Source organism: Nannobrachium achirus (genome assembly GCF_963921795.1).
Source record: "Nannobrachium achirus genome assembly, chromosome: 8".
NCBI classification, from domain to species: Eukaryota; Metazoa; Chordata; class Actinopteri; order Myctophiformes; family Myctophidae; genus Nannobrachium; species Nannobrachium achirus.
The window spans coordinates 10,767,132-10,781,136 of NC_137817.1; the positions used below are offsets into that span (position 1 = coordinate 10,767,132).

General features: G+C 40.0%; 1 protein-coding gene across 3 annotated transcripts in view; it reads right to left on the reverse strand.

The window, feature by feature from the left end:
• bcl9l (bcl9 like) overlaps positions 1–14,005 on the reverse strand; it is a 127,183-nt gene that overhangs the window by 33,580 nt on the left and 79,598 nt on the right. For all 3 annotated transcript variants that reach the window (XM_080730994.1, XM_080730993.1, XM_080730992.1), the window contains exon 5: positions 4,148–4,270. In XM_080730994.1, coding sequence (XP_080587120.1) covers positions 4,148–4,270 — 123 coding nt within the window. The remainder of the gene's footprint in view (positions 1–4,147; positions 4,271–14,005) is intronic.

The following is a 14,005-nucleotide window of genomic DNA, read 5'->3' on the forward strand; positions in this document are numbered from 1 at the left end:
TGAGCTTGTAGATCGAGTATTTTCAAAAGATTTTTCAACATTTTATTCATTGGAAAACCTGTGAAACAGGACATTCTACATAATGAGTACTTTCTACTATTGGTACTTTAAGTACATTTTGAAAACAATACTTTTGTACATTTACTCAAGTACATTAACTTCTACTTGAGTTGTGGCAGAGTATTTCCACATTGATTACAGGAAGCCTATTGATACTTTTACTTAAGTAAAGAAATCGAGTACTTTTCCCATACTGCGAACCGGATCCCATCGTTCATTTCAAAGAGCCGTTCAAAAGACTCGATTCGTTCGCGAACGTCCCACCTCTAGCGGCTATGACCTGCTCCAGCTAAGGACAAAAACCCTTGCAGAGAGCCAGCTATACGTAGTTATTATTGGGTAGATAAAAAAGGGACAAAAGGCAGTGTATGTGACCCTCACACGGTCAATAAAGTGTCCCCAAGTGCGACTCAGAAAAGGCATTGTTTCGTGTCATTCATGCTGTCACCGCAGAGGGAGTGACAATGATGCCATTGTCTCTGGATTATGGCAGCCAGTTCTTTGATCAGAGGCCTGGCTCTTCATACCCTGCGTGGTAGCTAGTAGCACTGCATGATAAAATAATACAACAATAATAATAATAATAATAAATATAATCCAACATTTCTGTCAGCTATCTATTACTATTGTATGTGCTGTGTACTGCTTTAACCTGTGGGCACATATTTTCCATCCTATTTTTAGTATTTGCACGAGTGGAATACATTAGCCTACACATTTACTCCCACGACGTGCAACTTGATTTGTATGTGTAAGATTGTGCGCAGCATCGCAATACATTAGGGAGTTGTCTGAAGCTGAAACACTATACTATACACTTTCTTATCAAGCAATATCGATTATTTACATTATGGAAATATACAGTATTGCACATAAATTGTGGCATCTAAAAGCGTGACACCAGTAGCATGATCTGAACTAGAAGTTTTTTCAAAGAGAAATCAAAACATTTTGCCAATATTAATAGAAGTCAATGATTTCCATAGATACGTCCACTATTTGCCAGTTATTCCTAACTCCTTGGAGCAGGAATAAGAGACTTGGGATGGTCTGCAAAATGGCGGACTGACTCCGGCTTCCGGTTTGAGTGAGGATAAAGGAGCTATAGTCTTGTGAGCCAAACTGTTGACTCACACAATTTTCAATGTCATACAGTCGGAAAATGAGGATAAAGCGAACGCCGTCCCTCCTCCCGGCTTCCGTTTTGTCTTTACAGTCACGCAGAAATGTTGCTCAGAAATGTTACATCTAAATATCAAGGCTTTTAGATGAGCCATTTCAAAGTCAGTAGATTTTCAGGGGATTTGCAGAACATTGTGCTTGTAGATCAGCTATTTTTACTATTTTTATGACCTTCTCTGACTTCGAAGTTTAAATCAATCTATGATGGAGGATTCTGCCTTTAAATGGGAATGGAGTGGTTTCTTGCCATTTGCGAGTTTCTGGAAAAATATGTTCCATTCTCCATAAAAATTAGAAAGCTAAAACAGGGAAAGAAACCTGCTGCTTACTAGAAATGGAAATTAAAAAATGAAATGTAAAGACATTTTAAAATATATTGTGAACAGAAATGAGGAACAGATGACAGCTAGTGTAGTTCCAGACTACAACATTCACAGATTGTGGAATAGTTGTCTGGCTATGTGAGACTAGAGGAGCAAGGACAGAGCAGAATAAGGACAGATGCACCCATAGGCTCCAACATAACTGACTACAGAGGGTGGCCTTGAATAGAATAAAATAAAAAAATCAGGCTCCCGACCTCTTCTCTGACTATACAGCTGAAAATATGCACACACCAAGTGGACTATCTGTCCCCAGTGACTCGGAACCACCAGTGCTCGGAAACCCCCGCTGTTTTGGGGCCGACCGTTGGTGTATTTTATTAAATGTACGGTCTGGTGCAACTCAAAGTCCTTGGTCTTTAAATAGTCAGGGCAAAGCTTAGATGTGTGATTCAGATCAACTTTCGGTTAGCAAACGTGTATGTCCAAAACAGAAAAAAATAACCTGTGCTCCAATGGATCCACTGTAATAATTTAGTCTTGAGCTATTGTTAATATTTTTCACTGGTTCAATATTTAAAAAAACTGAAAAATTAAGCACTTTGAACTCTGAAATGGTGAAAATAACCAGCACAATGCAACACGTTATGAGCTTGTATATCAGCTATTTTTGCGGGACACAAACAAAGTTGAAACATGGAGATATAAGGTTTCTTCCCTGACAGGAACACACCTTACAAGTCACTGACAGCAGAACAGCCATAAACCTGCCATGTGTAGTTGTAATGCACCCTTGTGACTTCTGAGGATGAAGAAATGGTTTAGAGCTCCTCCATTCCATTCAGTTTAGCTGCTATTTGGTGCCAGGATAGACCTTCGTCAATGAGGAGAATTTACTTACTTCTCAAAGCTCTGCAGACATCATTTACAAATTACTGTTTGCCAAGAAAATTATATATAATAGGCCTCCTTGGCAAACCACATGTTTACAGATATTTAAGCATTGTGTGTGATAGTAGGTACTAATCAGCGTAATGCTGATTAGCAGATCTATTACTCTATTGTGTACGTCAGTGATTCTCATCCTTAATTCATTTCAAGGACCCCCATTTTGATGTCTATTAGAGACCACGGACCCCCATTTGATACCATTTTTTCTGAGAGTGTACAAATGTGTTTGGTTACATTTTGTACACTCTCAGAGTTACAGACCTGTAAGGGTCCATTTGGTTCCTCCTAACTAACAATCATGTACCCGGGGACCCCCTGGAATCCCGATATCACAATGAAAACTAATGTGATTAAAGGTTTTAAAGAAAGATTTAAAAAACATGGCACTTTTTTGACATCATATATATGATGTGATGTCATGGTATTGACCCATAAGACTGGAAAAGCCCATACGTTGTTCCTTTAAAACCGAAAAAGCATCTGTGTCATTTTAGATGTTGCTACCGGTAGCAACAGAAATGTGTTTTATTTATTATTATAATTTTTTATATACAAAATAGAATCATTCCTAAAATTAGGTTAGGATTTAGAAGGCGTTTTTTTAAAATCGGCCTCATTTCTAAATGGGTTAAAATCTTAGTGTTTTGTCAATTATTTGGGGGCCCACTTGCAATACCCTGGTTTCCCACTAGGGATGGAGCTCGTTTATTTTTATTGATAATGAGCACCTTATCGATCCTGCTTATTGAACCGGGCTTTTATCGAGCCCGCTATTGAGCGTTTTCTAATGTGTTGTTTAAAGACAACAAATTCTGAACAGAACTGGTATATCTTTTGGCTGACCATCTATGAAGATGACAATTGACAAAAGTAACAAATATTAACATGAAATATCATTAAAACAATCATTCATTAGTGTGCAATAAGTGTTAAATGGCTTTATATTATGGATAGTACTGTAATCATTTCTTGATCGCCTCTTGTTTTGATTGTTTAACTCTCAAATACCAGGAACGCGCCCGAGTCGCGTTAGATTTGAACCACTTTAACCATTATTTTATGCTTTAACTTTAGAAAAATAGCAGATATACAAGCTCACAGCGCGGCACCGAGTGCCGCGCTGCGAGCTTGTAGATCTGCTATTTCTGAAAAATCGTGAAAATGAGTGCAAGTCTTTGAATATCTTTGACCCGATCTTTGACCCGACTTCTAAATCCTTCCTCTAAATCATGCTGTTCTCAAACCTTTTCATGTCAAGGACCCCAAAAATTACAGGTATTTGGCCACGGACCCCCATCTCAAGATATGTTGTCCCAGGGACCACCCAGAAGTAAATAATGTTCGCTTTTAAGTAGATATATTCAAAGACTTGCAAAAACACTCGGTGCCGCGCTGTGAGCTTGTATATCTGCTATTTTTCACTGCTTTTAAGCAGTCAATAATGCTAGGCCTAAATGGGTTAAACATGACGTCATGGGCCCCTATGCTCGATAACAGGCTTGATAAGCCCAAAGCTTATTGATACCGGGTACTCAATACATTTGCTATCGAGTTTGTAGCGGACCCTCGTTTCGAGCTCCATCCCTATTTCCCACAGGTTGAGGAGCAGTGGTGTAGGACTCAGTACTCACGGTGAGAGGCAGCATGGGCCTTGTCCTCGTCATCTTCACTGTCGGCTCCGGAGCACCATTCATCCCCGCTGTACGGCTGCTTCTTCTCCAGGACGCAACGCCGCTTACTGCGCATCACACCCTCTGTAGGGACACACACACACACACACACACACACACACACACACACACACACACACACACACACACACACACACACACACACACACACACACACACACACACACACACACACACACACACACACACACACACACACACACACACACACACACGTGTTTGTATCACTGCTGTTGTGATGTTCAGGGGCATCACAAGGGGGGGGGGGGGGGGGGAGTGGGACTGAGTTACTAGGGCCCAAGGTGGAGGGGCCTTCATTATTTTAGCTATTGAAAAATAGCAGATATACAAGCTCACAGCGCGGCACTCGGTGCGAGATTGTAGATCTGCTATTTTTTGAAAAGTCGTGAGAATGTGTGCAAATCTTTGAATATAATGTATTTCTTAAGCGAACATTTCTAACTCAAATTTTGCTTCTGGGGGGTCCCTGGAACTAAATATTTTGAGATGGGGGTCCGTGGCCAAATACATATCATTTTGGGGGTCCTTCACATGAAAAGGTTTGAGCACACTGACATAGAAACATACTGTTTTTTTATGTTTATATAATTGTATAGTTTGACTCAATCTATTGCATTGTGAAAATAGCCGATCTACATTGCATGTAGATCGGCTATTTTTGCAATTTATGCCTCTAATATTTGACAATTTGACCAATGTTTGACCCGAGGTACTAAAACGGTCTTTAAAGTCCTTAAATTGTCATTTTAGAAATGTGCAGATATCCTGTATACACTTATACCGCATGTTGGTCTCTTTACTGTTGAGTGATAAAACAATGTTAACATTTAGCTAAACATCTGGGGACCCCCCAAAATAATTTGGGGACCCCTCTGGGGGTCCCCAGACCCACAGGTTGAGAACCACTGGCATAGACGCTCGAGAAAAAGCCGAATGCACCACGGTGGACTCGAACCCACGACCTCTGTGGTGGTGGACAGATACTTTTACCACTGCACCACCCCGGGCTATTTTTTCTATGCTTAAAAGCAAATTAGACCTGAACGCAAATCTGTGTCGTGTCAGATTTGAACCACTTTAACTATTATTTTATGCTTTAACTACTACAAAATAGCAGATATACAAGCTCACAGCGCAGCACCAAGTGCCAGGCTGCGAGCTTGTAGATCTGCTATTTTTGAAGAATCATAAAAACTTGTCTTTGAATATTTTTGGCACGATTCTATACATGTCTTTTAAATCCTTCTTCTAAATCAGTGGTTCTCAAACTTTTTCATGTCAAGGACCCCCAAAATGACATGTATTTGGCCGCGGACCCCCCATCTCAAAATATGTTGTTCCAGGGACCACCCTGAAGGAAATATTTGAGTTACAAATGTTTGCTTTTAAAAATATTATATTCAAAGACTTAAAAAAAAAAATCAAGATTTTTCAAAAAATGCAGATCTACAAGCTCTCAGCGCAGCACTCGGTGCCGCGCTGTGAGCTTGTATATCTGCTATTTTTCCATAGTTAAAGCATTAAATAATTCTAGGCCTAAATGGGTTAAAAGACTTCAGTAGACCCTAGACAGCTCCCTCCCCGACCAGCTAACTACGGACCGCTAAATGCCATCATATTATCAAATATCAGCACTGTACCCACCGATAGGAAACAATAGCAGCTTTTTTACAGGCCCTCGTTGCTGCCATTTCTGGCCCCAGTTGTTGGGAGAGAAGTCTAGCTTCTAATAAGCATATCAGATAACCTGGAGTAACAGAATACCAGAGGGACAAACTGTCACAGCACAGAGACAAGACGACAGCCACAACCATTCATCCACTGGCCCACGACAGCCACAACCATTCATCCACTGGCCCACAGCGGGCTTCAAACTCTGCGTCTGTATTGCCTTTTAACACGACTTGAACCCTAAATGCATAATTGACAGTCCCCCCAGGGGTCTACGATAAGGCCCCCTAATTTTCCCTCGTCTACACCACATCTCTTTGCTGAAAATAACCTACACGCTCAAAAGGCGTCACCTATTAATAGGCTAGTCAATCTGAGGTTTGACCCAAAATAAATTGCAATAGTAATGGTTCAAGGTTTTTTATGATCCTTAGAGTCATCCAAAACACATGTTAAAAATCTTCCAAAATATTCTCAGTGGATCAAGGTGAATTCAGGGGGTTCACGTTTGGGTCCATTCACTTACTATACAGGAAAAAAAGACCTCCAAAAAATCTTATTTGAGTAGCATGTGAGGGGTCTTACTAGGGGTTCTTCATGATCCTGAATCCATTGCAAGCATTTGTTTTGCACGAAAAACATTCCCCGGGCTAAAAAGGGACACAGCAAAACTGAGCTGACCACAGAAAAGTGATGACTCATCACTAAACCATAGTATTGGGAGTCAGTTTTTAGCCCGAGGAATGTTTTGGTGCAAAACAACTGCTTGGAATGGAACTAGAATCATGAAAAACCCCTAGTTAGACCCCTCACATGCTACTTAAAGAGGAGTTTTTGGGGGGTCTTTTTTTCCACATTTTATTATAACAAAGTTTCCTTACTAGTTTGGGAGTGAGAGCTTTACCACATGAAAGCGGAATCTGCAACTGAATAGTACATGTGTGAATATATAAACTGAAATCGGATTGAACCTAGTCTCAGGCTGCATCACTATAGGCCACCAGGCAGGCAGCAGCTAGCCTCAAGGCCAGCCCAGGAGCAGCCATCACCACCAGGCAGGAGCTAGCCACCAGGCCAGCCAGGAGCAGCCACCACCAGGCAGGAGCTAGCCACCAGGCCAGCCCACAGGAGCAGCCACCACCACCAGGCAGCAGCTAGCCTCCAGGCCAGCCCAGGACCAGCCACCACCACCAGGCAGCAGCTAGCCTCCAGGCCAGCCCAGGACCAGCCACCACCACCAGGCAGAAGCTAGCCTCCAGGCCAGCCCAGGACCAGCCACCACCACCAGGCAGCAGCTAGCCTCCAGGCCAGCCCAGGACCAGCCACCACCACCAGGCAGCAGCTAGCCTCCAGGCCAGCCCAGGACCAGCCACCACCACCAGGCAGAAGCTAGCCTCCAGGCCAGCCCAGGACCAGCCACCACCACCAGGCAGCAGCTAGCCTCCAGGCCAGCCTAGGAGCAGCCACCACCACCAGGCAGCAGCTAACCTACAGCTAAGCTAACCAACCCTATAGCCTCAGTAAAACTAACGCGCTTGTCAGTAAAAGGACGCGCTGGTCAGCTAAACTAAAGTGATTGTAGATCGGCTTGTGGGGGGATATGCCTCCAAAAAAGCAAGTTAATTCAGAGGAGATGGAGGAGTTAAAAAGGTCGATGGACTTCATGTCGGCGGAGCTTTCCACAATTTCCAACCAACAAAAGAAGTTGATGGAACTGATGGGTGAAGTTCAACTCCTCAAGAAACAAAATATGGAAAAAGACAAAAAGATCGCTTCTCTGGAAACTCGAGTGGCAGATCTTGAGCAATACTCAAGAATTAATGATCTTGTCATCAACGGGCTGAAGACAAGCCACAAGTCCTATGCGAGGGCAGCCGCAAAGGAGGGCGGCCAGAGTGAGCCTACCGAGGCTGAAGAGGAAACACTGGAACAACAGGTTGTTGGATTTCTGAAAAGCAAGGACATTGCTGTGGAGAGCAGCGACTTCGAGGCCTGCCACACTTTGCCCAACAGGATTAAGAACGTGCCACCAGTGGGCACGGTGGCGCAGTGGTTAGCGCTTCGCCTCACAGCTAGAAGGTCCTGGGTTCGATTCCCGCCGGGGGACGATGTGGGCGCTGGCGGCGTGTTCCTCCTCCGCGTCATCAGCGCCCACACCCTAGGTGGGGTTGGCGATAGGGCCTTTCTGTGTGGAGTTTGCATGTTCTCCCCGTGTCTCCTAGGGTTGATACCCTCACAAAAACATGCACGTAATCCTGGTCTCAATAATGCCTCCCCCTGGCCAGCCGGGGCGCCTGATGGAGGGGAAAGGAACTGGTTGGAATAACGTGTTCCTTCCACGCGCTACGTCCAAACCAGGGAAATCTCCACTGTCAGGTGAAAAGAAACAACTTGGACTCCTCATGCATAGAAGGAAGCATGAGGTCAGTCCGTTGTCTCCCCAGGCGCGGCAGAGGGAGAGCAGAGCCCAGGATTACATAGGCAATTAGCACTGGGTGAAAAAATGGGTTACAAAATTGTGGGATAAAAATTATAAAAAAAAAAAAAGAACGTGCCACCAGCGATAATAATCCGCTTTATAAACAGAAAGAATAGAAATGCGCTCCTTAAACAAGGATACAAGCTGAAGGGGACGGAGGTGTACATAAATGAACACCTCACCAAGAAGAACGCGGACATCGCAAAGATGGCACGAAGGCTGAAGAAAGAAAGAAAGATCCAGGGGACCTGGACCATGAGCTGTAAAGTTTTCATCAAAATCAACGGAGCGACACCCGAGGAATCTAAAATCAGCGTTGTCAGGGACATCAGTGAGCTTGACAGGTTTGAAGATCGATCGGGAGGAGCGAGGTAGGACTGTGCATATGCGTTGATATGGGATCTATAAACACGGACAAGGTCAATGACAAATGGCCAGGTTCAATATAATTTTATTTTTGATTTGTTTTAATATTTTTTATACTGCTGCATGGAACTTCACTGGTACGGATTGGATTGGAAAATTATTTTTTTATGTTCACTCAATGTCGCTCGTTCACTCGGCTCTACTGACACTGACAGAGGCATGGATAAAGCCCTTTATGTTTTTGACTTTCATTTTTTTAACACACAGACTTACTATTTGCAGCGGATCTCATTTACCTTTGAATTATGGAACTACTGGTCTATCCCATGCTCTATCCCGGTGGAGTTGTTTGGAGAAGAAGATAATGGTTGTCAAATTGGCTTATTTAATTTTGCATAGAGTTCTGATCCGCAAGGAGTTTATTTTCTATAGAAACATTAAGAGTTTAGTACAGATTTATTTGTTTTGTTATTTTTTAGGAATAGGCCTTAATATGTTGATCTTGATGGATAAATGCTCTATATTCAGTGTAGGCCTATACGGAATTCTACATTGCATAGAGTCTCATCCTAGATTATCCCCCAGTACAGTTATATTACTGCTGATTTTCTCTGTGACTAATATCATGACAACGAAGTGGTTGCATTTCCCTCTTGCTAATTTGTTGATAATATATTGTAAAGAGTATAGAAAACATGACAAACTATGATTCATGTCAATTGTCTCCTTGTGGAGACAATGAACAGCAAAGACTATTGAATAAGGATTATGAATCAATGGGATTAAAAATGTTTGATTATACAGAACATAAAATGCATGATATGGATAAGGATATCGATCCGGAAAATAATTTTTACAACACAACACTTAATCAATGTGAATATTACACGGAAGACCAGTTTAAAAGAACGGTTAATATGGAAGGATCGTTATCATTAATCCATTTCAATGGTAGGAGTATCAAAGCAAATTTTTCAAAGATAAAACAATGCTTAAGGCAACTGGGGAAGAAATTCACAGTAGTAGCAATCTCGGACACAGGCCTCAAAGAGGGACAGGATACTTTATATAATTTAGAGGGATATGATATATTTTTTAATAATAGGGACACTAATAAATGTGGGGGTGTTGCACTATATATTGATAACAATTATAAAACTAAACAAGTAAGTAAAATGTCAATGGTAGTAGATAACATAATGGAAAGTATTACTGTAGAAATTGAGATTAAGAAATCAAAAAATGCACTAATAACTTGTGTTTACAGAACACCAGGATCATCTATTGAAACGTTTAGAGAAATATTAATGGAGATGTACGATAAGTTAAATAATAAGAAAATGGTTTATGTCTGTGGTGATATTAACATTGACCTACTTAATGAAAACAACACAAACACAGAGTTTATCAACTCTATGTACAGTATGGGTTTATATCCCAGCATTACAAGACCAACTAGAACAACAGCACATAGTGCGACACTAATTGACAATATATTTACAAATGTTATTGATAGAAAAATAGTAAGTGGATTAATTATCAATGATGCAACTGACCACTTGCCAGTCTTTGCAGTTGTCAAGGGCGGAATCAGGACCAACAAAAAAGTAGCAGTTCACATATTAAGTAGAGTCAAAACCCAAGAGGCAGTTATGTCCTTTAAACAAGATTTGAAGGACCAGGACTGGACTAAGGTCTATGTAGAGGATGTCAATGAATCATTTAACAATTTTTTATACATACTAACAGCTCTGTATGACAAAAACTGTCCTTTGGTGAAGAAAATTATTAAACAGAAATTTGAGGGGAAACCATGGCTAACCAAAGGAATACAAAAATCATGTAAGAAGAAAAATGTACTGTATAAAGAATTTTTAAAAAAGAGGACGAAAGAGGCTGAAAATATTTATAAAACGTATAAAAATAAATTGATAGGAATTATGAGAAGCAGTAAAAGGGACTACTATAGTAAATTACTGGAGGAAAATAAGAGCAATATTAAAAACACATGGAAGGTATTGAATGATATTATAAAAAATGGCACTGGTAAAGTAGGATATCCTAATTATTTTAGGACAAATAATAATACAATGAGCAATGAAATGAATCAAGTGGCGGACGAATTCAATGGATTCTTTGTTAACGTTGGTCCTGACTTGGCTAAGAGGATTCCAAAGACTGGTAATAAAAATAGCATAGATAGTAAAACTAAAAGGGTAACTAACTCTATGTTTCTGAAGGCAACAGATGAAAAAGAAATAACTGAAATTATTAACAACTGTAAGGCTAAGACCTCTTTAGATTATAATGGAATTGATATGGCATTAGTTAAAAATATTATAGAATACGTTGCGAAACCTCTTACACATATATGTAATCAGTCGTTAAAAACAGGAATATTCCCTAATAATATGAAAATAGCTAAAGTTATACCAATATATAAGGCTGGAGACAAACATGAACTAACAAACTACAGACCAGTTTCCCTTCTTCCACAGTTTTCAAAAATACTGGAAAAAATATTTTATAAGAGGCTAGATGAGTTTATCACAAAAAACAAAGTATTATGTAATCAGCAATATGGTTTTAGGGCTAATAGGACAACAACTCATGCACTAATTGAATTTGTTGAATCAGTAACCACGGCAATAGAAAATAAAGATTATGCAATAGGAGTATTTCTGGACCTCAGTAAGGCCTTTGATACAGTTAAGCATGACTTGCTGTTAAAGAAATTGGAGAGATGTGGGATTAGAGGGTTGGCTCTCTCTTGGGTAAGTAGTTATTTGCATAATAGAAAACAGTATGTACAAATAAACAATTGTAAATCTCAAATGTTGACGGTTCAATATGGGGTTCCTCAGGGTTCTGTACTGGGTCCATTGCTCTTCATCCTGTATGTTAATGATATATGTGAGGTTTCAAAATTAATGAAAACAATAATATTCGCTGATGACACAAATTTGATTTGTTGTGGAAATAATTTGGAACAACTTTTGGAAACAGTGGAGAAGGAATTGAAGACGTTAAAGAGTTGGTTTGATTCTAATATATTGACACTGAACCTAAGTAAAACTAAGTATATAATATTTGGAAATCGTATAATTAACACTAATAAAAAACTCTCAATAAACGGAATAGAAATTGAAGAAGTGAAGGAAGTCAAATTCCTTGGAGTAATAATAGATAATAAAATAAGTTGGAAGTCTCATATAAATTATATAAAAACTAAAATAGTAAAGTCACTTGCCATACTTTATAAGGTGAAAGAATTTTTAAATAAATGTTCACTATACATGCTGTACTGTTCCTTTATACTTCCATATATAACATACTGTGTGGAGGTGTGGGGAAACGCATACATAACAAACACTAATCCGATATTCCTTCTACAAAAAAGAGCAATAAGAATTGTAAATAAAACAAGCTATAGAGAACCAACAAACCAACTCTTTATTACATTAAAAACACTCAAATTCAAAGACCTGGTTGATCTCAAAACAGCTCAATTAATGTACAAAGCAGAATACAAATTATTACCCCACAACATCCAAAAGTTGTTCCAAGCAAGGGAGAGCCATTATGATTTGCGAGGGGTCTGTATGTTTGGTCAGCCACTAGTAAGGACAAATGCAAAACATCACTGTGTTTCTGTTAAAGGGGTGATTTTGTGGAACAATTTAAGAGATGAATTAAAGCTAAGTGCTTCATGGAATAATTTCAAGCAGATGTTCAAAAAGGACACAATTAATAGATATAGGTTAGAATAGCTGTATACAGCAGATTTGGTTGAGATCTAAAAGATCTATTGAGTATATATTAGGCTTGATTGATTCAGGCTGTTTTTTCTTTTGTTGTTTGATACAGGGTGAATATCCCTGGGGCAGAAGCCTTATTATGAACATGATGATTGTTATTTAAGAAAATTAATGATGGGGGTAGGACTTGATAAGTTGTTCAAACTTCTTCCTACTCCTTTTTCGAACATGAACTTTAATTTAAGGATGTTTTTCAATATAATTATGTTGCAGTTTGTATTTTATTTTATCTTCCTTTTATTTCCTTTGTCTTTTTATACTAATTTTAAATGTTCGAAATAAAGAAATAAATGAAATGAAATGAATGAAATGAATGAATGAAGGGACCCAAACGTGAACCCCCTGGATTCACCTTGATCCACTAAGAATAAAATGGAAAACTTTTAACATGTTTTTTGTATGACTCTAAGGATCATAAAAAACCTTGAACCATTACTATTGCAATTTCTTTTGGGTCAGGTCCTTTTTTTGCTTAGATTGACTGACCTATTAGCCCCAGAATAGGGAGGTGGTTAAAGGTAGCCTTAGTGAAATTGTTTTGTAAAAATAAGTGTTAAATAGCTCTATATTCTGATAGGGTTAGTGTCGGAATGGAGACATGTCGGAAAGAACGGGATGTAACCCTCCAGACCATGCATGCAGTTTTTACTATGGTGAAAGAAATGCAAATGCCCCCCGTTCCATGTCATACCTGAAGGCAGCAATTCAAGAGAATTGCCTTGTCCAAACCCTCCCGAACTTGAAGGCAGCATCTTATGTTGAAAGAATTGCCCTCTCTGTGTAGAAATCCATGCCGTTACGCCACATCTCCAGTATTTACTTGATAACGCTTAGTTCAGTGAGGTATCAAGCACTGAAAATAGCCGACCTCAAAGCTCACAACGTGTCGCAGCGCGACGCATTGTGAGCTTGGAGGTCTGCTATTTTCGATGTTTTCATCAAAAGGCCCTTTTCGAAACGTCAGCCCCTGCCTCTCTTAACATTCTCTGCACGTCCCTGGCGCTGTGTGTAGTGTATATTATACTCCAAACCCGGATCCATGCAGGAAAAGTGATGACTCAGTGCCAAAAGAATAAATAAAAGATGAAAATCGGAAGCAGATATAACGAGAGGCTTTCCGTCCGTTACTGGGATCCAGGGACGTGCTGGCCATTGGGAAAAGCGGGAAGGCTTCCCATTAGGAAAAAATAAAAATAAAATGTCGGCCTTCGTTCCATTTTGGGGGCTGGGGCAGTCAATAAAGTAAATCGTCACTGTCGGGCAGAAACCTCGTATCTCCAAGTTTCAAATTTGTAATTTTTTTTTTCGCAAAGTAAAGCCCTGCTTCATCACACAAGGCTGCACAGACGATCGGTGCGAGGCGTTGCGTGCTTGTAGATCGTCTGTTTTCACTAGTTTATTTAAAATGATAAACACAAAACAAACGGTTTTGGACACACAAGG